Source organism: Ixodes scapularis, unplaced genomic scaffold (genome assembly GCF_016920785.2).
Source record: "Ixodes scapularis isolate PalLabHiFi unplaced genomic scaffold, ASM1692078v2 PGA_scaffold6__148_contigs__length_123643588, whole genome shotgun sequence".
NCBI classification, from domain to species: Eukaryota; Metazoa; Arthropoda; class Arachnida; order Ixodida; family Ixodidae; genus Ixodes; species Ixodes scapularis.
This window is the reverse complement of record NW_024609881.1, coordinates 17,452,873-17,478,030: the sequence shown is the minus strand read 5'-3', so window position 1 is coordinate 17,478,030 and position 25,158 is coordinate 17,452,873. Positions and strand designations below refer to the sequence as shown.

Genomic DNA, 25,158 nt, shown 5'->3' with positions numbered 1-25,158 from the left:
ACATTGTTGATTTCAACTTTCAGGTCGTTTGATTAGTTAGATGCAACATACAATTTTGGACGTTATGCAAATAAAAAAAAAAAAAAAAAAACAGAATGACAAGAATTTGAAGAGAAAGAAAAATCTAGTCACACTTTCCGCCTTTCTGACGTAAATCCCCAAATCATTTGGGTGAGTCACTGCAGAAACTGGAAGACGCTGGACAGAGACGGGTCGCTGCGAGGAATCCAGTGAGGATGATGGCGTCTGCCGAATGATCGACTTCTCTATTATGGGAGTCATACATTCCTTTTTTGCCCCCTCGCGCCAGAATTACCATGTCTACCCTCGCTCGCCTGCCTACTTGCGTTAAAGGGGCGGTGCAAAGATATTCAATTGGAATGTTTTTCACTTCACACGGGCTTACTGGCACCGGTGGGACTCAATGATACTCGCACGCAACGCCACTGACCGGGAAACACCTTTGTTGCGCTGTAATTTCTAGGACCAAACCGAGTGTTTTCATTCAATCTCTCCTTCGCAAAACCTGATGACGTAGCTAAGCGGTAGCAGTACCGCCGAGTGACGATATTTGAATGCGCGGTTCCTCGATTGGACCCGAGCATTGCGTGGGCACTCGATTTGGGCTCGTGATAATCACTAGCTCGAGAAGCATTCGGGTAGAGTCCTGTGTTTAATCGCTGCAACGACGACAACAGCCGAACCATAACAATGTCTGGAACTCAGCGCGTGTCCTGTGCCTTGCCAACCCCGGCGCACGGCTATGATCAACATTGGCGGAATATAATTGGCTCCAGATCACGTGGCCGCTTGTTCTGGCTGTGAGTTGAGGTTGTGAACTCTGCTCGTTTTTCTTTATTTTTTTCTGCGACTTCGATTGCGTGTGGCGAAAAATGAACGGGTATTTCACAGGTCATTAGACAGTTTTAATATAGCGTTGCTGGACCTTACGTACGCAATACGCAATATTATAGCGTACGCTAAAAATGACCTGCTCGGACCGAATTTAGTTGTGCGTTACGTTTTCGAGTGAACAGCGCGCATGATCTTAGTTAAATTTGCTAGATCCGTAGAATTCCGCGTGCTTTTAACGCAACCATGCTCCTGGAAAGAAATATCGAAAATAAAAACGTGTCCAATCATTTTATTTCAAATTAAACCAAGCCACAGCTGCCTCGCCAAGCGCGCTTTTCTGAGGGGTACAGAGGCTACGAGTACGAGTGCGTCGCCAAATTCGATCACGGAGCCTCCGTCACTCGTCCCGTGGAAACGGCACCTTTTATCAATGCTATCGCGGAATGAAATTCATGACCCTGATGTCCAGTGCATAGCGAGAACTTCGGCGATTTCTTTTAGAGTCGTTCGTCCGTCGGCGATGAACTGTGGGAATAGGCTTAGCGTTGAGCGGATCGCAGCGTCGACGCACATTCCGAGCGGCGAACATTTTCATTGTGCACTCCTTCAGCTGCACGGCGATCTGATTCGACCGCTGTAGGTCCCAGAAAGACTCGCCGAGCTGAACACCACGCAATTTCACGTAACACAGAACTTCGAAAACACCACGTCGCCCTTACTGCACCAGTCGAGGCAGCCGCCATCTTGAAACTGGCGCTCTCGTTGGGTCCGAGATTTCTCGAGAGCGTCCCACAAGGCCCGCTAGCCAGCAACGCAAAATCACCAGCGTTGCGCGCGCGCGCAATACGCTAGCCCTTTTATTGCGTTCTGCGCATGCGTATTCACGCAAAGCTATAGCGTACGGTCCACTGAAACTAGACTGTTTTAGTGGACCGTACGCTCTGAGACAAAAAACGTCTCTGAGACAAAAAAAAAAAAAAATAGAAAATGAAATGTCACACAGCAAGACGCATTAACTAAGGTTGCGTCATAATGTCCGCTATTTTATTTTTATTTCGTCTCAAAAACCAAGAAAAAAAAAAACGCTTTTATTAGCGTGCTGGATTGAACTTATCACTTTCAAGAATACTTCTCGCAAAAATACGAAGTTAATGTATAACTCGATCCTAGATGGTTCGAAATGCGATGGCGCACGCAGTCCATGCAAACAATTCATATGGAATCCTTCTGAAAAGCTTTTTGGAAACAAATCTGAAAGTTTGTGTGGAAAGCATAGCCCAGCTTTTTTTTTTTTTTTTTTACAACATTTTTGACTGCTTGCGTTACACAAAAATAAGAAAGCGCTAAAATAGCCTAAAGTGTTGAGGTTTTTTCTCTGACAGTTGGGGACCGAACGCGTTTCAAAAACGACACAACGGTTAACTACTGGAACCGCTTCGTCTTTTGAGAGTGTTTATTTCTTCATATACGGAACATGTCCGAACATAGAATTAATAATGACTTCAGAGAGATGCACAGGAGAGGAGGTACAAATAGAGGTCGCGAGCTTCGAATCCTCCGTTTATCTTGTTCTAGGGTGCCTACATGTATGTCTGTCTGAGGGTGAAGACATCCATTGTTGCCCTAAATGTGCCAGCGCGTGACGTTCTCGAGCACTCGGTGCGTGACTTAGGCGGTAAAATGGCGTCTTTGCATTAGCCAAAGCTGCGTTCATGGCAATGTGGCTCCAATGCTTCTCCCACACCGAAGGGCACCGCATAGGGAGTATTCACTGGCGGCCATAGCTGTGTGCGCGAATGCTGAGCGCGTGCTGATGGCGAGCTTCCACAGTTCTTTTGCAACGCGCATTCCGCACCATCAAAAGTGCCGGTCTTCGCAGCTTACTGATGTCAGCTCGTTCTGAGCATGCGCTCTAAACAGCACCCACAAATATGGCGTCTAGTGAATGCTCCCTATATATTGCAAATACTTTACTAGGGGGAATACATTCCACTCTGCTCATTTGCATTAGACAGAACGCCTACAGCGCCGAATCCAGCCCTGACGGAGGGGAGGTCTGCGTCAGTCCACGCGCATGTGCACGTGGATGTTCGCGGCGGCCGCGGCGGTGTCGTCTCCGATTCCACCTAAAGCCCCTTCATGTTTCAACAGTAGCGCAAGGTGCGTCGATGCATGAGACACGTGCACCGTGCAACCCTTGGGAAAATCATGGCGGCACGGTGCAGCAAAGTATCTGGCGCAGCACTGAGCTATAGATTTTAGAAGCCACGTTCTTCCTAGAAGTGACGCGCGGCACGTGTCTCGAGCATTTCCACAACAATGAATTTGGTATATAGAACAACCACCATCATCATCATAATTTACCGCCCGACAGCCGAGACCACTGATCTCTATTGTAGTAGGCTGGACCGCGGACCGCGGCCTCGGCAGCTGGGACCGAGTGTCGCCACCGGCGGTCATTGATTGACACAAGCCAATGCATGGGACTCTATGGGGAGAACGAGCAAAAATGCCGTTTCCCCCGTTCCTAAGCTGTTATCAGCACTGAAACTTTTTGGATGCTTTTCGATAAGCCCGACAAATAGCTTGCTTACAACCATTAAAACCGACAGCCCTCGCAGTTCTTATAAATAAATATTTTGCGGTCGAGAGTGCAGCTCAATAAACTGCATTCTCGACGCTGTAGTGCAGCTCAATGAGGCGGGAGTTAACTAGAGTTACCACGGAGTCGGTGGCGGTTTCGTTGAGTTGGGTTTAGCAGACGACAAGGTCGAAGGCTTTGCTACGCGGAATTCACTCATTCCCGGAAAGCCGCTGACGAGATGAAACTTTTTTGTCATTCATCAACTTCTGGGCTTCCCCGAGGACGGTCTCATTGACGGCAAGTTCCTTTGTTTACTCCACTACGACAGCAAGCTTGCCAGCTCAGCCGTAGGTGCTCCGGTACGTTTGATTTTTTTTAATCAGCGTTCAAACTATTGCCAAATACCGATTCCATCTCCAAACACCCAACATAAGGATCGCAGCACACCATAAATACTAGCTTTCGAGCACCGCGTATATGCTTCAATATTCTTACTTTTGTGCGTTTCTCCCATAGACTTGCGTGTATTGCCTGGTGTCAAGTGATGGCCGCCGGTGGCGACACCGACGGGCTCCCAATCCGCGATCCAGCCTACTACAATAGAGATCAGTGGCCGAGACCTCCCCGACCATAGATGGCTCTCGCCGAGCCCAGAAAACCTGTCGGCACCGAGGCTATTGTGTTTGAGAGAAGTGGAATGTATTCCCCCTTGTAAAGTGTTTGTATATTGGTTCGCTCCACTTTCATGCACGGTTTACGCATGGTGATTGGATGAAGTTACCTAAGCGGTAGAATCACACTGGTGAAAATCTGCTCTAAAGCCCCTTTATCCTGGGAAAAGTGGCGCCATACATTGCTGTAGAAATGCTCGAGGCACGTGCCGCGCGCCACTTCTGGGAAATTCATGGCGTCTGAAATCTAGCTCAGTGCTGCGCTGTGCCGCCATGATCTTCTCGAGGGCTGCACGTTGCACGTGGCTCGTGCAACGACAAACCTTGCGATACTTTTGAAACATGAAGGGGCTTTAGGTTGCTCAAGGTTGATACGCCACGTGTCGTGAGAATCGGGAACTAAAACAGCGTGTCCCAGAGAGCTGGCCGTCTGTGCAACACTTCAGCAGTTCATGTTGTCACCCGACTTGACAATTTTCACCGTCGGAGTACCGAATACGCGTGAGGATGAGGCTCAGGAATCAGCGTTAGCACTGAGCAGCCAGGGCCGGATTAAGGTAGGGGCTAAGGGGGCTGCAGCACCGGGCCTTCGGCTCTCTAAGGGCCCCCATGCAGGTCGTAGAAAAAAAAAAAAGCCGAAATTTAAACATATTTTGGAAAGCGATGTTGCTTTGCCGCAGCATTCGAGAAGAGGGAACGCGCACTTCGCGTAGCAGACCCCTGTCCGTGTACAAAGCCGGCCCTTTGGGTGGGTGACCGGCCCCTGAGGGTGCTTGTCCGCTTTCTTTTGAAAGCGGCTTCGAGCAAACGAAGAAAACACACGAGGGGCCCCACGATCTGGGGTTTCCGCTCCTCTTTTCTTTTTTCATCAGGAAGGGAAATGTCACCTCCCCCTTCACCCTACTCGGGCTCGTGTCTCGTGCGCGAAAACACGTGTTTTTGAGCAGCGCTTACACTTTGAAAGTGCGGCCTTCGACGCTGCTGGGGAAGGGAACAAAGCTGCATACCGCCACCGCGGTGGTCTTGCCGGAGTGCTCCCTAGTTTAAACCAGACAGGAATAATAAATCTTTTTATTTTGAGGCTATTTCGGAGCGTTAGTTTTACGAACAATGGTGGCCCTCTAGGCATGTGCACGATTGCTTATGCACACATGATTCCACTTCGCGAGAAGCTGAGTCCGGGTGGCGCGGAGTAATTCTTTTTCGATACACGACTTTTTACGGAAGCGACAGTTTTGTCCGTAACAGTGAGCTTGAAAGCCCTGCCTATGACAAGCCTGTAGGGATACCATCAGCCCCCAAGAAATAGCAGCACATGGTAGTAATTTTCAGGATTCCCAGAAAAAAAAAAAGAAAGAAAGGGAACTCTTCGAACAGCCTATGAATGACGGTCTTATAGTTACTGGACTTTACGTTTCAGTTGCAGATTGGCCGATTTCGACGAGACGATATCTGAATTTTCAAGCTTGAAGGGTCGCAAGGTGCCGTTTTGAATGTAAAGTTAGTTCGCATTCAGATTTTTGCTAGTTGTGTTAATAATTGTTGTATTTAAGACACCCGTGACAAACACTGCTGTTTATTCGCTCTTCCATTTTATTGCACGGAGACATGTAAAACGGTCCAACGTGATGGCCATTTGCGTTCCTTTGCAACGTAGGGAAACTGACAAATCACAGATATCATTTCATTGTGTATTGTTACAAATTAAGCGAACTATAGACGGCGGGCAAAGTAACTAAAACAACATTCATTTACACTTCACCCGTGACACCCGCGATTGCGGCCTTCGCGAGTGAAACCTGTTTAGCTTTTAGCTGAAAGCGCGTGACTATGTTCGAAAAGGTAGAAGACGAGAAAAAGAAGTCTCGGCGACGTGAAAAAGCAAGAGAAAAAGAAAAAGACCGAGGACAGACAGTAATGCTGAACGGGCGGAACACCATGACTGATCGCGAACGGAACGGGCGGAACGCCAGAGTAATCAGCGAACGGAACGCCAGCTGAACGCCAAATAGTGAACGGAACGAACGGAACGCCTGCTGAACGTCAGACAGTGAACGGAACGAGCTGAACGCCAGCGGAAGGCAAGCAATCGGATCGAACTGGACGGATCGAACCAGACGAACGCCATGAACTGGCTGAGAATCTTCAACTGTAAATATTTATACGTTTAATTTATCAGTGTAAATACAGTTTTCGTTTTCCTTGAAAGTTATCGGCCATTATTATAACAACGACACCCACTCGCTCTTTAATTCTGAAACATTATGGTGCCGAAACCCGGGAAAGAGACTGAACGGGGTAAGCGGAGTTTCGAACTTTGTTGACCGCCTGCCTGGAACGCTGTCAGGAAGCCTGTGGGTGTTCTGAAATGTTGAAAAATGACTGGATAAAACGGAAGGCGACAAGAACTAACGCAACCGACGACCCAAGCGTCATCCTCCTCAACGGGCTTGGAAACAACGCCATAACAAGTAAGAGGACCCTGCAACTACCAATTACTAAATTAACATAAAGAAACGAAGTCGACATGGAAACACTCAAGGAGAAACAAACCGCACTTCGAAGTCAGTTGACGCACATTTTCAATTATTTAGACGTAGCCTTCCAACATACGGTACTGAAGGAAGAACTCCATGAAAGTAAAGAAATCCTGACAAGCATTCAGTACCGGCTCAGAAGTACTGATTCTGAAATCGAGCCGCTGATACCAGACGAAGATTTAGAAGAGGAGTACCTGGACGTTTGCGAATATGAAGATCGAATTGTCGGTTACCTCTCAAGACTCAAATTTGAAATTGGAAGGGCGAAAGACAGTCCAAGGTATCAGAAAAACACTGAACAGATAAAATCCGCCATTCGATCGGTGCCTGTGGAAATGATAATGAAAGAAACTGAAGAGTTGAACGTCTTGACTACAGCACCAAAGAACAACCTTGACGTAAAAGGTGACAATCAACAGGTTATGATTTCCACAGTTGACCAAAGCTGTTGCAAGTGCCAGAGCCCCGAGAGCAACTTGCACGGTTCGGAACGGGCTGGAGCCCGAACGTCAAGATCGAAAAGCACAGATGTGAACGAAGCGCAGCTAGTGGAGGCGCAGTCCGGGAGCTCCAATCGGACAAACCCAGTACGGTGGAGTCCTAGAAACAATCTACGACGCAGGAAAGTGAGAAAGGTCTTGCCAAGAGATGAAGCTCAAAGATTTATGAGAAAGCTGCCCAAGGGGATCAGCCATGACAACAGCGGGCTACTCCGAAAAAGCCAAAGATGGACGAAAAACCTCAAGGGTCGGGGACGTCCGGTCAACGCTAAGAAGAATCGACAAAGACGCCAGGTCAGCTGTGTACAAAGACGAAGGGCCACCACCCAGTTCAGTCACAGCTCAACCTTACGTTGTGGAAAACGTGGAAAACGTCGTACAAGGAGATCGCGAAGAAAAGGGCGTGCCGCGAGAAGGACGGGAAGCACTCGAAGCTTTAGGTCATACGATTACACCCAAACGACTTATTGGCTGGCGAGGGCCAACTTGGAAATTTTAACTGCCCACATCAGAGCGACGAAAAACAGAAGGAAGACTACTGAAGTCATGAAACGTGTACGCGGAGACATACGAAAATCACGAAGCTCAAAAGCAAGTGAAACATGCCAAACCGATAAACCAGTAGCAACGCAAAAGTATACCAACGCGCACACCAGCAGCATGAGCTACCAAGACTACTTCGCTCGCCGCATGGAGGACTTCAACGATGGCCAAAGCAAAAGATCGGTGCGGTCTACCAATCCAGAAGCTGGAAGTGAGGACGAGGACACCGCATCAAAGACAAGGCCAGAGAGCAAGACTAGAAATCTACGGGCAGAAGACACATTGCGACAATATGCAGACAATATGCGATATGTACGGATTATATCGCTAGAATCTGCATTGTAAATATTGTTAATACTTGTATATTTGCGGTACCTTTTTGAACTTTCATTCAATTTCGAGCGTGATTGTTTGAATAAAATATGTTTCTCATGGAAAAGGTTTTGTTCTGCACTTCGGTCTATGCCTACGTGGCAGAGCGATCATTGTGGACAATCGAAACTCAACAAATAGACCGATCCACAAATTCCACGCCATCTAGCGGCAGGATTTCAAAACAACGCGCGGGCGCTGCTGGCAACACGCTGGCAACCGCCGACCGCCATTGATAGGGCGACAGATGGAAGCGGGTGCGCAGCGAGTGTTCCTGCAGCTGCAGCCCTCGCTCGATTCTACTCGTACGATGCCACTTCATTGCTGCGTGCCCCTCTGTAAGCAGAGAGGCGTAAGGGATGATCACGGAAACAAGGTGAGACGTTTTGTTTTGCTAATTAGTCTATCGTCTCATCTTATACTTCGTTGCACCTTATGTGCCAGCGAAGGCAAAGCTGGAAGCGCGAGCACGAAAGCTCCGTGCGTTCAGGCTTTGCTCGAGCGCGCGAGCTGGGGAGAAACGCAAAAAGCGCTGGTCTCGCGCTTTTAGCTTTGGCTTCGCTCGCAGATAAGGTGAAACGAAGTATAGCATGGACTGACCCCAGAGGCTGTGCTAGCGCGAGACGGTAGCCTTAAACTGGCGCTTGCGTTGCACGGGCGCTCGCGCAGCCGCCGACGTGTTGCTTTTAAGCTCTGTTTCACCTAATGTTGTACCGCAGGAAAAGCTGTAAGCGCGAGCTCCTCGCTCTGGGGCAGATCTCGGCGGCACGAGCTCTCGTGCAGTAAGGGCAGCTGTCAACGCTATGAGCTCGCGCTTCCAGCCTTCGCTGCGGTACAACATAAGGTGAAACGGAGTATAGCACGTGCGGCCAACAATAGTCCATGCTAAGCTGAGACGAAGTATAAGGCACGCGAAATTACTGCTTCGTGAAAAAGTTTCGCGTATATGCGTAGAACTTCAAAATGCGCTACACCGCTACTTTGAAACATGAGCTTCATTCCGCTGAGCCCAAGTTAACATCTGTTATCATTTTTGTTTTCCAGGTGTCTTTCTTTGCTTTCCCCAGCAACCCTGTTTTACGAAGAAAATGGTTGATTGCCATCAAACGAGATGAGGGAAAGCACTTCACCATTTCGAAATTCACGAAGGTGTGTTCAGCACATTTTCAAGAGAAAGACTACCTGTCAAATATGGCTTGTGGCCATCGGTTCCTAAAACAAGATACTGTGCCAAGCGTGTTTGCATTTAACGTAGCGAAAAGACCCCCAAGGAAGGCGCCCCTTCAAAGGATGCCACCGACACCCAAGATTCCCACAGCGGAAAAAGGTGCAACAGACTACACCAGCACGGACGGCGTCGCCAGCGAAGCTAAAACAAGTGCTACGACCGTTAACGAAAGTGTCGACGGAAACCTAACCAGCTATGATGTCGCAGTTGAGGGCAGTTCTGCCGACGAAAACAGAGGGGACACGATGGTCGATGACACAATGAACGCCGCCGTCGACACTGACGAAAACGAAACCAGCTACGCTGTCTCCGTTGAGGAGAGTGCTCCCGACGAGAACACAAGGGACATGATCGACAACACAGTGAACGCTGCCGCTGACATTGACAACGCCGTTAATGAAGACGGCACTGAAATCATCACTAACACGACCGCCGCCTCAGTTGCAATCTGCGACTCCTCGATGGCCGACGACGCCACCGATATGGACGGGACTGAAACTTTTGCCACCAACCTCCCTACAGATTACACCATAGTTGAGTTGGTGCCCATCACTGAATTACGACGGCTGGAGGAACAGGCTGCATCCCAAGCACAGGTTATCAAAAACTTGCAGATTCAACTGAACAGGTGCAAAGACCAGTTAACACAAGCTGAAGACACCCTGCATCATGCCCAAGCAGAGCTTCAGGCCGCTCTCGCCAAGTGTAGCTCTTTAGAGAAACATGAAGCAGAACTTAAAGAAACTAAGCATGCCCTGTGTAAGTGCCGAAGAGAGCTTGAGCTTGCGCTACAACAGTGTAAAACACTAGAGGCAAAATCAAGTCGCAGATTTTGCATCGATTGTTTTAAGGACAGCCCAGCTGATGTACTCTTCTACACCGGCCTTCCAAGCCAGGATCACTTCATGCGTCTTTTAAGGTTCTTAGACCCAGGTGAGGACGGCGAGAATGTAAAAGTTTGGTCCACCACCTACAGTGACAAAGCCAGAAAAGCCGGAAGGCGCTCGATTTTGTCTCCCGCTGAGCAGTTCTTTTTGCTACTCGTCCGCCTCCGTCTTGGACTCTTTGAAAGAGATCTTGCTTACCGCTTTCGAGTTTCTAAGGCTACAGTGTCAAAGGTGTGTATAACGTGGATAAGCTATGTGTATCTACACCTTGGTCAGCTGCACCTGTGGCTGCCAAGGGAGGCTGTGGATGACGCAATGCCACCTGCATTTAAAGATCGCTACCCAACGACAAGGGTCATCTTAGATGCAACCGAGGTAAAGTGCGAAGCCTCCAGCTCGCTCGTGCTGCAGTCGGCTACTTTTTCTCCATATAAATCTACAAACACGTTTAAAAGGTTGATCGGCATTTCTCCCGATGGGACAGTAACATTCATATCTGAGCTGTTCACTGGTTCAATGTCAGACAAGGAATGTGTAGAAAAAAGTGGTTTCCTCAAGCTGCCCTTTGATGACGGCGACTCAGTGATGGCTGATAAGGGTTTTAGGATAGAGGAGATGCTGAAAAAAATCAATGTTCGACTGAATATACCCCCATTCCTTCGTAAAGGTTACTTTACGACTGAAGAGGTAAAGGAGACAGAACAGATCGCTTCTCTCCGCATTCACGTGGAACGACGAATTCAAAGCATTAAGAATTTCCACATATTTGACCGGCCGGTTCAGGTTTCACTTGCTCCAGTTGTCAGCGAAATGTGGGCGATTTGCGTGGCTCTCACCAACTTCCAAAGTCCTCTGATGAAAGCCTCCGATGACTAAAGCATTTGGCTCTCTTAGAAAAAGCTCCTCTTTCTACAGTGATTTGTCTACCCTCAGTAAGTAAATGTCAGTGTGAGGTAAATGCTTTGCCACTTTGTGAATAGTCTTTTGTCATGAATAAAGAGACAGTATTTGAATGCAAGGTATGCACTGAAACAGCGTGCCTTCATGCTTTATTCCTCTGCCGTTTCAAGTTTCAACTAAACAAAACAAAAAAATGAGGTAGACTTATACCTCCCTATATAACTTTATTTACAAAGGCTGCACTGCTAATAATTCACAAAATTTATACAGCTGGGCTGGTGCACATTACGTTATACACTGCTAACAGTTCCCTAAATCAAACAAGATCAAAGCAAACAATATGAAGGCTCATGGTCTCGACAACAGTGCAAACAGTGTTCTTGAAAATAAACTAAGCAAGGAAAATGACCAAGGCAGGTCAAGGCGTGTACCCAACTGGCAGTGCAAACATTCGCCGACAAGCCTAACAGCTGCACTGACAGTTACGCAAAGGGGAAAGGCTCTGCAACTGCCGTAGCTTGTCATTAAATGCCCGTGTTGCAAGTTGGAACACTCTTATTCTCTATTAGTTTTTTTTTAGTTACTGTCCGATATTTTTGTAGGCTAAATCGATGCGAAATGAATGAACGCTCATGATCTCGATAACAAACAAACAATGTTCTCGAAAAAAACACTAAGAAAGGTAGCAAAGATGACCAAGGCAGGTCGAGGCGTGTACTCAACTGGCAATGGAAACATTCACCGACAAGCCCCAACGGTTGATTGGACAGTTATGCAATAAGGAAAGGCTCCGCAACTGTCATAGTTTGTCAATAAATGCCCATGTTGCAAGTTGGAACAATCTCTTATCCTGTATTAGATTCTTTTTAGTTACTGTCCAATATTTTTGTAGTTTAAATCGATGCGAAATGAATGAAACCTCATGGTCTCGACAACAGTACACAGTGTTCTCGGAAATACACTAAGAAAGGTACCAAAAATTACCAAAGCAGGTTGGGGCGTGTACCCAACTGGCAGTGTAAACAATCGCCGACAAGCCCCAACGGTTGCATGGACAGTTATGCCATGGCCAAAGGCTCTCCAACCGTCGAGTTTCGTTAATAAATGCTTCTTCTGTCGGTAGCAAGCATAGCCTATTCTGCACCATACTTTTTTTGCTTTCTGTCAGTTATTCTTGTAACTTAACTAGCACCCTCTTGACTAGGTCGAGGTTCTCTCTGGTCTGACCTACCCACTTGATAGGGTAGTAGAGTCTCAAAATAAAACTTGTCGAGCACCTCCTTGCACTTAATCCAACTAGAAGGGCAAAATCGAATCCGTTCTATGATCAAGAAGTTCTGACAATATACCACAAAATCTCCCCAGGTAACGCCAGAAAGGGCCATCTGTCCCAATAGCTGGTGGTAATGGCTATGGTCACGCTTTAGCCTGTACACACCTGCGGCATCCTTTACTACAAAAAAGCTCTTAGAGTCGGGAGTGGCACAGTTCCACATAGTGTAAGGGCACTTGACTTCGACAACCCCGTGAGGAGGTGTCTCGGCTGGATCAAAAACGCGCCTGTCTGGGGACGCTCCCAACCATGGCGAAGAGGGGTTCACCATGAGGCCACAGCAGGTAGTCTGGATCTGGTGGCCACGAGACCGCAGAGTCTTTTCATAGTGCATCACGGCATGGGGCTCCTGGGTGATACCATGCCTGAAATAAACAAGTACAGCAAAAATGCTGTTATCAGGAATCTTCACTCCCAAGAGAGAGAATAGAAAATAAACAATCCCTGCTCCCCTGAAAAAAGATTAAAAAAAAAAAGATTATAGGCAAAGGGCACGACCAGCACTGTTACAGAAGATGGCAGGACAAAACATTACAGGTCTGGGTTCCGACTGTTTTGGAAAACATTCAACGGCTCTTTATGTTTCATTTTATGATCATCTGCTAATCCTCTCTTTGATGGCTACATTCTACTGTTTGTTTTCGGAACTGCCAAATGATCCTACCAGCTCGCAGGTTGACCTCTCGGCTATTAGGGCATGAAAGTGTGACAGATGCACAAATGCCGAACGCTATATGAAATGCCAAATGTCATACGAGACGCCAAAGGCAACCGGACACCAAACATAACTAGGCGCCGAAACTGAACGGACTGGATTCTCGTGCAGACTGTGGTCGTGACGAGTGAGGGCATGTGTTCTGCAACTCGTTTAATCGAGATGAACAAGTTTGGCAACGATTTACTGCAGTGGTGTATCAGGTTAGGTGAACTTGTGGGAGAGTGCCTTTCTTGTCAACGCATTGCGGTTAGGCTTAAGCATTTGCCGCGTCGCAAATGCGGAAGGAGTGGGGGAGGCAATGACAAGGCCAATTTTTATTTAGACGTGACTTATATTTGTCAAATGTTGCACATGATCCTTCATAGCCTTATTGTGAATCATTGAAGTGTGACAAAGGTTTTACAATGTCTTTTTGTGCCTACCCTGATGGCCTAAAGAGCTGAAGATAGCCTTCACAGGGTCACTTAAGCCTAGACAGCGATTACGAAGGAGAGCCGGCAAGGTACCGTCAGTCAGCTTCTGTCGTCTTTCTTCGGGTCATTTCGCTTGCCATGACAACATGAATTGACATTGCAAATAAACAATGTGCACTGAATAGACCTTTTGCAAAATCCCCCAAGCACCCCGGCCCGCACGCGAGGAATTGTGAGAGAAGCTGTCCCTCGCCGTTGCTACCGATTCCTGTCGCGCTGTTAGCTGTTCATTTTGGTTCAATTTGACCCACGCGCAGTCGAGACGAGCCGTTTAAGAATACCCGCGCACATGTCATAGGGCTAGGCGGAGCTCTGAATCAACAATCGCGACGCGAGAGCCGAGTGCGCTGTGATTTGGCCGCCCGCACTTGCTTCGTTGACTTGCACTGTAGTGTATGCCTTCGAGTGCCGCTTACTTGACCAACATACAGCACGCCGCTTTGCTGCCGCGAATCATTTGTCCGAATGTTTGCGAAGCTGACGCACATGCAACGCTGCGGCGCCTGACAACTGTGTGTTGCGGCGCGAGCCCTTCGCACGCGCCGGTGGCCCAGAGTCGCGGCTTGTATACATTGGTTGCACGTGACGTCATTCAAAGGGTGCTACGATGATCACCAGAGAGGAGGGCAAGAAGAAGCTCCGCTCTTATCAGGGCTCCCTTTTGTGCCTCCCGGATTTGCACAGTCGTCGCTATTCTCCCCCCAGAAAATTATAGAAGATTAGCCCGTCACTCAAAATTCTTACAAAAGCAGCTTCCCTCTCCTCCTCTTACATGGAGGCCAAAAATATGCGACGTGACGTCAATGCAACCTATGTATGTGCTTATGGTATTCCTTCTTAATCTATCTGCTAAGCGGTTGTCAGTTGCAAAGAGCCTTTTCCAAGTGCTGACAACTGCGCGCCGCTGCGTGCAGTTGTCAGGCGCCGCAGCGTTGGATATGCCGAACGGTGTCACGGTTTCGCAGGCATTCGGACAAATGATTTGTGGCGACAAAGCAGCATGCTCTATCTTGGTCAAGTAAGTGGCACTCCAAGGCATACATTACAGTCGGCGGCGTCCACACAGAATGAATCGCCGCATGTCGCAATATTCATGCAAAGTTTTGCAGTGTAATGAGCCTCGGTAATTTCACTGAGGCCGTCAAGTAGTCAGACATTGCCAGGAAGACGTAGAATCAACAATTCCAACGCTTGAGAAACAGCATGGGGACTCACACTGACACCGACAACCTTATATAGCAAATGGTTTGTTTATGGGACGGCATGCTTCTTGCTCACACTCCACTGCGCATGTGCGGCACCGGTGGCATCCGCTAGGGGCGCTTTGGTTTGTTTGTGAACATGAATTAGTCTATAGGACCGTTAGTGTTAATCTCCGCTCTGTTGATCGACAAGTTGGTAGGTTTTGCACTCTGCCGGTTGCAGTGTTTTTGCAGGCCCTGGTACAGCTTAATAGCTTCGAACATCAACATTGATATCTAGAGTCACCGTTTGAGAGCTCCATCTGCCGTTTGGATCACTCAGTAGACGGTCCTTTGGAATCGAGGAAGCTGCTACTGAACGAACCAAATAAAAGCTTTGATTCAATGCGAGAATTTTTGCATGCATGCATAGCCAAGCTACTCTCCTCTGAGGAAGACCAAAATATCTGGGTAATGTACCTTCTAAAAGAGTTACATTGCATAGAAAAGTTAAGCACTCACTTGACTGCCCTGACTCGAGACAAGTCCTTCTCTTCAGTGAGGTTCCGAAGCCCGACATCAGTCCACGATTCTCTAATCAGGACTGCTCCAAAGGTGGACGCTGTGAGTCTGTTGGTGCGAGCAGCCTTCCATGTAGCGCTCTTTGACTGCTGCCGGCTGTTGTTCTCAAGCTGGCGTGCTTGGTCCGGAGTGAGAACCAGCTCCTAAGTGGACAAAGGCAAGATAATGGGCAACTGAAGGCTGGATATAGTCGGGAGCCTCTGTACCGGGGCTAAGACACCATGTGCTCCTTGATTTCTATGAGATGGTTAGACCCAAGCAGAAATTCGGAGGTCAGTTAAGCAAGGAGAATTTTTTTTTTGTTTATTAGATATATTGGAGATTTGTAGTAAGGGGGATTAAAAGATATTTATAGGAAGCGTGTGGCACCTAAGAGGACGCGCCGCTTCACCGCCAATGGTTGCATCGGCGTTGCACTGCGGGAGCCAAACCAGCGGAGTGGATGAGCACCGAGTTACTCCCATTCCCACCTTGTAGTATGCACATGCTCCATCCACGACTTGCAGCACAAGTCTTCCCACTCAAGGTCCTCAGTGTGTGTCAAAGCATCTCCTTGGCATTCAAAAACCTATCTGCATTCAGCGCTGCATCTCCTGGATTGAGTTGGAGCCCCCTTCACTCCGTCGTGTTCCTTTGTTTATCTGTTTCCGTTTTTGAATGATGAGTTTGCGGCACGCTGGTTTACCAGAACATGCTTTTAGAAATTGGTTGCGCGTCCGGCGACAGCTCGACAGCTACTACATATTCAGGAGCGAGTCAGTGCTTGATTACAAACATAACGTAAGTAGATTGCTTGTCCACGACTTTCTGCGTGCTTCTCTGCTTATCTCTGTGTGTTTTCGGTGAGTCTGATGCAAAGTGGTTCGCCGAAACATGCTTCTACAAATTGGTTGTGCATCCGACAGCTCAACAGTTACCACATGACAAATTCATGAATCCTTGTGATTACAATAATGAACGTAAGTAGTTTTCGTTCCCATTTTAATTGGTCGCTTCTCATTCGCTGTCGACGCAGTAATGTATGAGAAACTGGACATAAAGATGAGGTAGCTTCTTGAGTTTGCACGTTTTTCGCCTGCGTGCGAATTAGTGGCTCCGTGTTTTCAAGTCTCATCGCTTCTGCAAAATGGTTAGTGTCAATGTGCTACTGCAGTGACTACAAAAGAGATCGGAGGCGGCGTCCAAACTGCTCCTCGATAGGGTGCTTCGATAAACGTCCCTCTGGTATAGATCCACCCTACTCCTCGAGGCTCGTGCTGGGTTACTTTTCCCAGGGCTGACCAGAAGCAGTCCCTGCCTTTTTGATAGCTACCTTCGTGGCCTCGAGGCAAGACGATAGACAAGCGGTCCCCGGTCAGCAGGTTGGAACCGAGGTGACCTGGGCCGGCTTGCTAGAACAGTGTCTCAGCTGAGACTGGGCGAAGGAAAGCACTGCAAAGGCTGGGGCGCGCGAGCGTCTTGAGACGGGACTTGAGTTCCGCTCAGCTCGTGCGCTGGCTTTGGCAGTGCTTTCTTTCACCCAGTCTCAGCTGAGACGCTGATTCTAGCAAGCCGGCCCTGGTGCCCTTACAAAAGAAAAGGTGGTCCTCCACTGGTGCATGCCACATGGCTTTTGTTTGTTTGGCATGAAGCAGCTTCATCGGATACTAATCGGGAGCTACACAGGAATCCAGAGGCTTTAGTACTAGCGGCTGAGCCGAAGAATGCTGACGCACGATTCAGTTGTTCCCCATTTCTGCAGTACTGCCCGTCTTTGAAGTATTTTATGTGACGAAAAACTAAAAACCTTCGTTCTGGGCAAAAAAATGTTCGTAATAATGTGCACAACTCACGAAGCAAAACCTCGTTTTCGACATTTCGGTGTTCCGCTCACCGTGTACGCAATGGGATCGCTACCCGCTCTTGCAGCCAGCCGTCCTGTTAGATAGCTCCGCCAAGACACGGCGGCGCCACCATCTTGTCTCACACCTCCTATGGCAGCTTGTTCTCTGCCATTTCTTTTTTGTGACACTGTGTTTTGAGGTTACGTACACAACCCGAGGTTTTGAAAGAAATTTGCGGGATTTCTGTTTGACACTAAAAAACAAAAATAAAATCATTAGAAACGAAAACACATACAGTAACTTGCGGTTAGGAATGTGCAGGGACTGTCTGGTGAAAAGTGGATAGGTCATGAAAACTACCATGACCCTTACTTTCAGCTATTGTTAATGGTCTCATTGAAGGTACTCACTGATGCAAATTTTCCCATTAGATTGTGAAATATCTCTATTTCATATGTACTAATTCATTTCAGTACCCACCAAGGCATGAACCGTATTATACTCTTTGATCACTGAATATGGTATGTGACGATAAAGCAAGCTAGAACAATACCTTAAAAAGTGACCTTTCAGCATCACTGAGGCTCCGTGCACCAGGCCCGAAAGTGTCCGACAGGGGGAAAAGCACTGGCCAGCTGGGCAGTGCAGTGCTTGAGGCATCTCTGCCACAGGGAGCAATGTTCGGGCTGACATGCACCATAAACCCGTGTGGCGTGAGTGGTTGCTGGTAGGAGATGGGGCTGCCCTCGGGGACTTGTCCAAACATCGACGCTGTGCCCAGTACCTGCACAGTCCGCAGGTGTTTGGCAAAAGGGGAGTCCCTGAGGTTGCCGAGGTCATTTCCCAAGCGATGCATGGCCTGCTGCATGCCTGCCAGGTCTCTTGGTCGTTTTCTGGCGTCGTACAGCCTTGACCCCTGTGCTTTTGAAGGTCCTCCTTCCCGTGCACTTCTCCAATCCAGTTCCGCGACGCTGGCAGCACAGATTTGCGAACCACGGGGCCGACGCCACTGCTGCGGCAGCTCCGTGCACGTCACCTCGGGAGGTGCTTCCGTGTACCCCTGCCCCTTAAGGAGCACGATTAGCCTCAGAAGGGCTAAGGCGTGGTTACAAAGGCCTTCTTTTGGGGGCGCACTGGCAGCTGCACTCCGAAATAGAGCCGTCCGCAGCGATCGTTGTCGACACGCTGTACGGCTTACCGGTCTTCCTTTGGCTTCGGTAGCACCGCCCGCGCACAACGACGGCGGTCGCATTCCTGCGTACGCAATATGCGGGCGTTAAAAGAGAATAACCTTAGGCTACTTAACGACCAGCGATCGCTAATGTGGAATCGTCAACTCACCCATTAAGACATGTCGTTTCCAGCGACGATGGCTCAAGGTAACTTTCCGTTACGAACTTGTAACTACGCCGCCGGTTACGGTCGCTCGTTTTCCGGGCGGCGTAGTTTTGAAGTCCTGCGAGATCTTGCTTAAACTCTTAGTCCATACGAGGCTGGTAGCAGCAGAACTAGGACCAGCGACTACAACGGACGCCATATCAATGGCCGCTCCCCCCCAAACCAGCGTTGCCTGTCGTACTTCACAAGACCGCCAAAACAGGCGTCTCACAGTTGCCGGAAACAATTTCGGGAAGGGTCTATTATCCCTTAGACGATAATCAAACGCGAGCTGTAATGAATGCGTCGATGACACTGAAAAATATAGACTCTACTTTCTATTGATTAAAAACTAAAGAAAACTGCAGTATTTCCCAGGTTCATTAACTTAACCAGGCCGCATTATCATCATCATCGTCGTCATCATCATCATCATTAGGGCCCCTGGGCCCCGAAATGCCTTAATCCGGCTCTGTGAGCAGCATTGAATATGTAAATGACTAAGACAGGACGAGGCTTGAAAGGCGAATTACTTCTGACAGCTCAGCTTCTTCACTAAAAGTGGCGGACCATCTCTCCTGGAAGGTACAGTGCTAATCACACTTGTCTATAACGCGCGAGCGTGCGGCTTTCTCCGGGGAGCGCTAGACTGGTGCCATTCGCGGAAACTAAGCTAGTCACGTGGTGCAACATGGAACGACCCGCTCGAGGTGTCCTGCCCACTTTATCAGCTGGCGCCGAACGCGGAAGGCTGCTCGCAGCACACTTCACGGATATCCGGCCTTTCGGACAAAGGCCGGACTCCGGACGAAACGTCGAAAAAATAAACTCGTTCGTTGTTGCTGTTTTCACCAAGAGGTTTCTACTCCGCTACATAAAATGGTTTTTATATAATCAAAACGACAGTTGGAGGTCTGAACGACCCTCTCTCGATTCCAAATGTTATAAAGATGCTTGTGAGCATCTTCACAACTTAATTATTCCAATATTAAACATTGCGATGACGCTTTATTGGGTTTTGGTGAGGACAACCTACGGCGATGCACCCCTGGGGCCTCGGTTTGCTACTTTTTTTTTTTTTTACTAACCCAAGTGTTATTTATTCGAAAATCATCAAACAATCATTACTAGTGAAAAGGATGCACCTTGCACTCTAAAAACTCATCTTGTCAGTGGAAAGTTCGTCATCACCAGCTTGTCAATGCGATGTGCAATTTCGCATTATAATTGTTGCCCCTTTTTTAGAAGCACCTTGCGTGTAGCCTGTTCGAAGCATCGTCAAATATGAATACATTTCGAAGTAAACAGATTTTACGGAGGTATTACCTGGCACAGGCTGGCCTCCACACACTCTGTTGTTGGTCCCAGCATGTGGTGAAGCTGGACTCGTCAGAAAATAGCACCTCATTCCACTCGTCCGAACCCCAAGACACGTGCTCTTGCGCAAAGAGAAGTCGCTGGCGTCGATGGCTGTCGTAAAGACGTGGTTTCTTGGCAGCTATGCGGCAGTGGAGGCCTGCATCCCACAACCGTCTTCGAATGGTGCTTACAGAAATGTTGAGGTTTAAAAGCTTCCTAATCTCTGAAGCCGACATAAACGGATCATCCACGGCGGCGGCGACGATGAGCAGGTCTTCATTCAAAGCCGTACACGAAGGAGGACGACCCCGGGGAGCATCGTCGATGCGGCCTTCGTCCCGGTACGCCTTTATGATTCGGTTGACCGTCACTAGAGACACGTTTGTCTTCGATGAGATGTGTCGCTGGGACAACCCCGCTTCACTCATTCCGACTATCCTTGTTCGGACGTCTTTCGGCACTCGTGGTGTCATTGTCAGGGATCAGTGCTTTTTTCCCGTAGCATTCTCTCGATGCTATGCGCAATCCTGTTAAATCCAATCCATTGATATACTTTAGTTTTTTCTATAGTAGCAAGCCTTATACCAGCTTGATAAGCGATAAAAGTAAAGTCCTTAGGATATATTTTTTTTTTTTTGTTTTTTGATGACGACATTGTTGATACGCCTTGATGCATTAGTTTATTTATTGCTCGAGTAATGATGTTTGTAAAAAGCGTGCGAGCAGCCTTCCGCGTTCGCCGCCAGCTGATAGAGTGGGCAGGACACCCCTCGAGCGGACCGTTCCATGTTGCGCCACGTGACCAGCTTAGTTTCCGCGAATGGCACCAGTCTAGCGCTCCCCGGAGAAAGCCGCACGCTCGCCCGTTAAAGGTGTATCCACACGACGGACCAAATTGCTGTTTTGGTCCGCGGGCCGCGCATCACGTGATCTTACGTCACCACTTTTCGAGGTCCGCCGGCGGCCCGCGGCCCGCGCTTGTGAGAAATGCCAAGCGCTTTTTTCGCCCGGACCTTGGCGGCGGACCGGGGCGTTTTTAGTATAATTGAAGCGCTAAGTCTGGCAACAAGCTGACTTTTGTTGTTTGGATTGGAATCCAAATCCAAAGTCGTTTTCTTCTGGCGCCAACTGTTGAAGACGAAGAAGACGAACCTTTCGTTGTGCGACGATGGAACTTTTTACTTCATCGCGCTCGTGGAGCAATTGCCCGCTCTGTGGGACAATATTCGCGACGACTACTCAAATAATCATCTAAAGATGTCCCCGTGCCTTTTTCGCTTCACTTAAGTCCTTCTCGTTCTCAAGAGTCAACGCCAGGGCCACCGCGGCCAAACGTCCCTTTCGTTCAACCTCCATCTTGGCTCCTTACAAATAGCCTCAAAACAGCTCGCTGCATGCGTTTGGCCGAGCTGTGAGGTCGAGGGTTAGACCGGCCCGTTCACTCTGTCGTCTGCTCTTTTGGTCCGCCGTGTGGATGCTCATTGCAGCCGGGCGGCCCGCGGGCCGCGCATCACGTGATCAATCGGTCCGCGGCCCGGTCCGTCGTGTGGAGAAAGGTGTATCCGCACGACGGACCGGGCCGCGGACCGATTGATCACGTGATGCGCGGCCCGCGGGCCGCCCGGCTGCAATGAGCATCCACACGGCGGACCAAAAGAGCAGACGACAGAGTGAACGGGCCGGTCTAACCCTCGACCTCACAGCTCGGCCAAACGCATGCAGCGAGCTGTTTTGAGGCTATTTGTAAGGAGCCAAGATGGAGGTTGAACGAAAGAGACGTTTGGCCCCAGTGGCCCTGGCGTTGAATATTGAGGACGAGGACGACTTAACTGAACCGAAAAAGGCGTGGGGACATCTTTAGATGATTATTTGAGTAGCCGTCGCGACTATTGTCCCACAGAGCGGGGAATTGCTCCATGAGCACGATGAAGTAAAAAGTTGCATCGTCGCACAACAAAAGGTTCGTCTTCTTCGTCTTCAACAGTTGAAGCCAAAAGAAAACGACTTTGGATTTGGATTCTAATCCAAACAACAAAAGTCAGCTTGTTGCCAGACTTAGCGCTTCAATTATACTAAAAACGCCGCGGTCCGCCGCCAAGGTCCGGGTGAGAAAAGTCGCTTGGCATTTCTCAGAAGCGCGGGCCGCGGACCGCCGGCGGACCTCGAAAACCGGTGACGTAAGATCACGTGATGCGCGGCCCGCGGACCAAAACAGCAATTTGGTCCGTCGTGTGGATACACCTTTATCAGCAGCCATTTAGGCATTGTATGACACGATTTCTTGTATGTTGGCTATACGGTAAAATATATTATTTTTTGTTGCTTGATTTACGATGTTTTATATGTTTGCACTACTGTGCATGCTTTTATTTTATTATTTTTGTGTGTTTCATATATGATGTACTTACCCCCCCCCCCCCCCTTTATGTAATGTCCTTCGAAGAAGGACCTTTGAGGTATTTTAATAAATAAAAATAAATAAATAAATAAGAGGAGCTCATATTCATTATCGCGCATTTAGGATCGGAAGTTTACGATCATAGTCAAGGAAGGAGGCTATGCTTTTTTGCTGAAAGCATCTTCCTTCGTGTTTATAATAAATCGAAAACAGTTTCTCTGAATTATGAGAGGGAACTCGTGAAGGAGACAGCAACCAACGTTATACCTGCATTTTATCCGATGCGGGCAATAATGCTATGTCACATGAGGCGATTCGTTGGTACATAATATCACACCTACACGTGTTTGACGTTATCAATCGTTTTGGCGATGTAAACATTCGCTTTATAAGTTACAACTTTCTAATATGACTATCCGCGAGTCGATAGATTAGACCATAATCGCTCAAGCGGTCGTCGTGTTCAGGAATAGGTTGAGTTAGAGCAACTAAATGAGCTGCGCTTAGCGTATACCGGCACTCTGTTCCCCGACATTCCTGTGGGCCCGCCATTTTGGTGCTTGTGCAGAGGAGACGTAACTGCCGATCGTCATGGTTCAAAAGTGCGACTATCTTCAGCATTGGAATTGGTGTTAGGAAGCTCACGTAATATTGCTTTGCTCTGTCGCGAACTGTTTAAACATTTATGGAGAGCGAAAGCGTTTCCTGTGATTTCAGATAAAGCTTCAGATAACTGGCAACCATGATTTTAAGACACAATATGGCCAAGTGTCGTTACTCTGAAGCGTAGCTTATTTAATGGCCCTAGGCTGAGTATGATGCCGATGGCTGTATTTTTTGTTATAAACGGCCCCCTCTGGCAAGCGCTCGCAGAGCAGCGAGCAAAGAGCACGTGACATCCGGCGCAATCGTGACGTGGCCTTTCTGATGACGAGCAAAGCTGGGGCGAGCCTGACGTCGACAAGACGATTGCAAGCAGGGCATCTGGTAGCTGCTCGTGCGGGCAAGTGCGCGCGATTGCAAGCTTGTCAAAGCTACGTTCACGCGCGCACTGCACACGCTTGCATGCATGAGGCACCAATGAGGCTATTGGCGACGTGTTCCACGATCGGCCGAATGCTGACTTTGGCGCCAGCAAAAGATTTCCCATCGACGGAAATAAGAGTAATGAAAGAACTTCGATTTTGTCGGTGTTGGCAGTGTTGGTTTAAAAGCGCAATGATTTCCAGCTTACAGCATGCTAATTACAAACACCATCGAACTTGTTGTTCACAAGGTAATGACGTCACGAGGGGTAACCATAGGAGGGCACCACCCAAACAACTCGCCGCTAATAGTTCTAGAAACCTTTACGTTCTAGGCGAGACAGGCATCGTCACTAGCTGCCAATGTTCCTGGATGGACGTACATTACAGACGAAGCCTTTGCGAATTCCTTTTGAAACTACTTTTCGTGTCTTTTTCAACAATAAATTGCTGTATCCGATGTGATAATGCTCCCTTGAACACGTATAGACCAAGGAATAAGCGCTGAAATTTTGTTGTAGCGTCCCTTTAATGTAAGCAGGATGTCAACATGCCACCGTACACAAACTCGTCTCGATGTTACACCACTGGTGCGCGAAACAGATCGAGACATCGACGACGATTCCAGTTATCGTTCACAGCACACAACACTGCCACGGTGATGTTGGTGACTCACAGAAATATAAAACCACATTCATCGTCTGATGGCACTCGGTAACAGAAAACAAACCGAAACGTATCGCAGAAAACGCGCAAGCACCAACAAAAGAACCTGTCCTGATTTGGGCGCAAAGTTCCGGAGACGGCCATTTTAGCCGAGTGCATAGCACCGCTGAGTGCTGACAATGCTCTGGAACTTCGCTGTTTCTAACATGATAAAACAGAAAGCCTGCAAAAAATAAGCACGAAGAGAGAACACGCACGACAGACAAAGAGAAGCCACGTACTTGCGACAGCCGAAAACGTGAGGACACGTTTGCCGTACGTGTCCTCTCTTTTTCGTCCTTGCTTTTTGCGCGCTTTCTATTTTATCACAAACTGCTACCAAGTAGCCCAACTTTCAACCCTGCTGTTTCCAACTGCTTCATTCGCTCGTTTGACAGAATCAGCGGTAGAAGCGTAACCGAGGAGCCCGGCGTGTTTTAACTAGGAGAATGAATTACAGACAGCCGCCGTTGCCGCCAACGTTACTAAAACACTCAGTTGGGGGACTCACCGTTGAAACCTGGACCGCTGGTGGCCACCGAGACCAAGCTAAATTAGGGTGCCTACATGTCTGTCTGTCTCAAGGTGAAGACGTCCAATAATACCCTGAATCTGCAAGCGCGTGGCGCTCTCGCGCACTCGGTGCGTGGTTTAGGCGGTAAAATGGCGTATATGCGCTAGCCAAAGTACAGTAGACAAAGCTACGCGCTCGAGCTGTGTGACACAGGATTGCGCGCACTTCAAATGCATAAAAAAATGATTGGGCGGGAAAATGACTGAGATGTCACCACTGAAGCAAAAGCGCGCGTGTGTATGAAGCAGAGTTGGACAAAATACTTGATAAAAGTATTTAAGTTACTAAATACCTGCTTCATAAAGTATTTAAAATACTACTCAAGTTACTTTCACTGTAAAGTATCTTGAGTAGAGTACAAATACTTAGAAATTTAATTCTGTTACTTTTGAAGATACTTCCGCATTGCTTAATTTTTATCGACGTCATTGAGAACGACAATTATGCACCTCCGCAAATCTGGGTTAGCAGAATGGTTTATTAGCACGAAACAACACAAAACGGGGAAAAAACTATCGTAGGGCTATTTT

General features: G+C 48.2%; 1 protein-coding gene and 1 pseudogene across 1 annotated transcript; both read right to left on the bottom strand.

Moving 5' to 3' along the window:
• Positions 1 to 12,261: 12,261 nt before the first annotated feature.
• Positions 12,262 to 17,223, bottom strand: LOC121046941. Its single transcript, XM_040501699.1, has 3 exons — positions 17,200 to 17,223; positions 15,308 to 15,510; positions 12,262 to 12,778 (listed from the first exon to the last, which is right to left on the bottom strand). The coding sequence occupies exons 1-3, from the start codon at positions 17,221 to 17,223 to the stop codon at positions 12,262 to 12,264; spliced, it is 744 nt and encodes a 247-aa protein (XP_040357633.1).
• A 463-nt stretch (positions 17,224 to 17,686) lies between these two features.
• LOC120841607 lies at positions 17,687 to 18,727 on the bottom strand (annotated as a pseudogene).
• Positions 18,728 to 25,158: the final 6,431 nt, after the last annotated feature.

Excerpts from the sequence above, each read along its gene's own strand:
- LOC121046941 (XM_040501699.1), bottom strand. The coding sequence starts at position 17,223 with ATGTCGAAAACGAGGTTTTGCTTC. Across the intron at positions 15,511-17,199 it reads CGAAAACGAGGTTTTGCTTC|GAGCTGGTTCTCACTCCGGA; the intron begins GTGAGTTGTGCA and ends TTGTCCACTTAG. Across the intron at positions 12,779-15,307 it reads TCTCGAGTCAGGGCAGTCAA|GCATGGTATCACCCAGGAGC; the intron begins GTGAGTGCTTAA and ends TGTTTATTTCAG.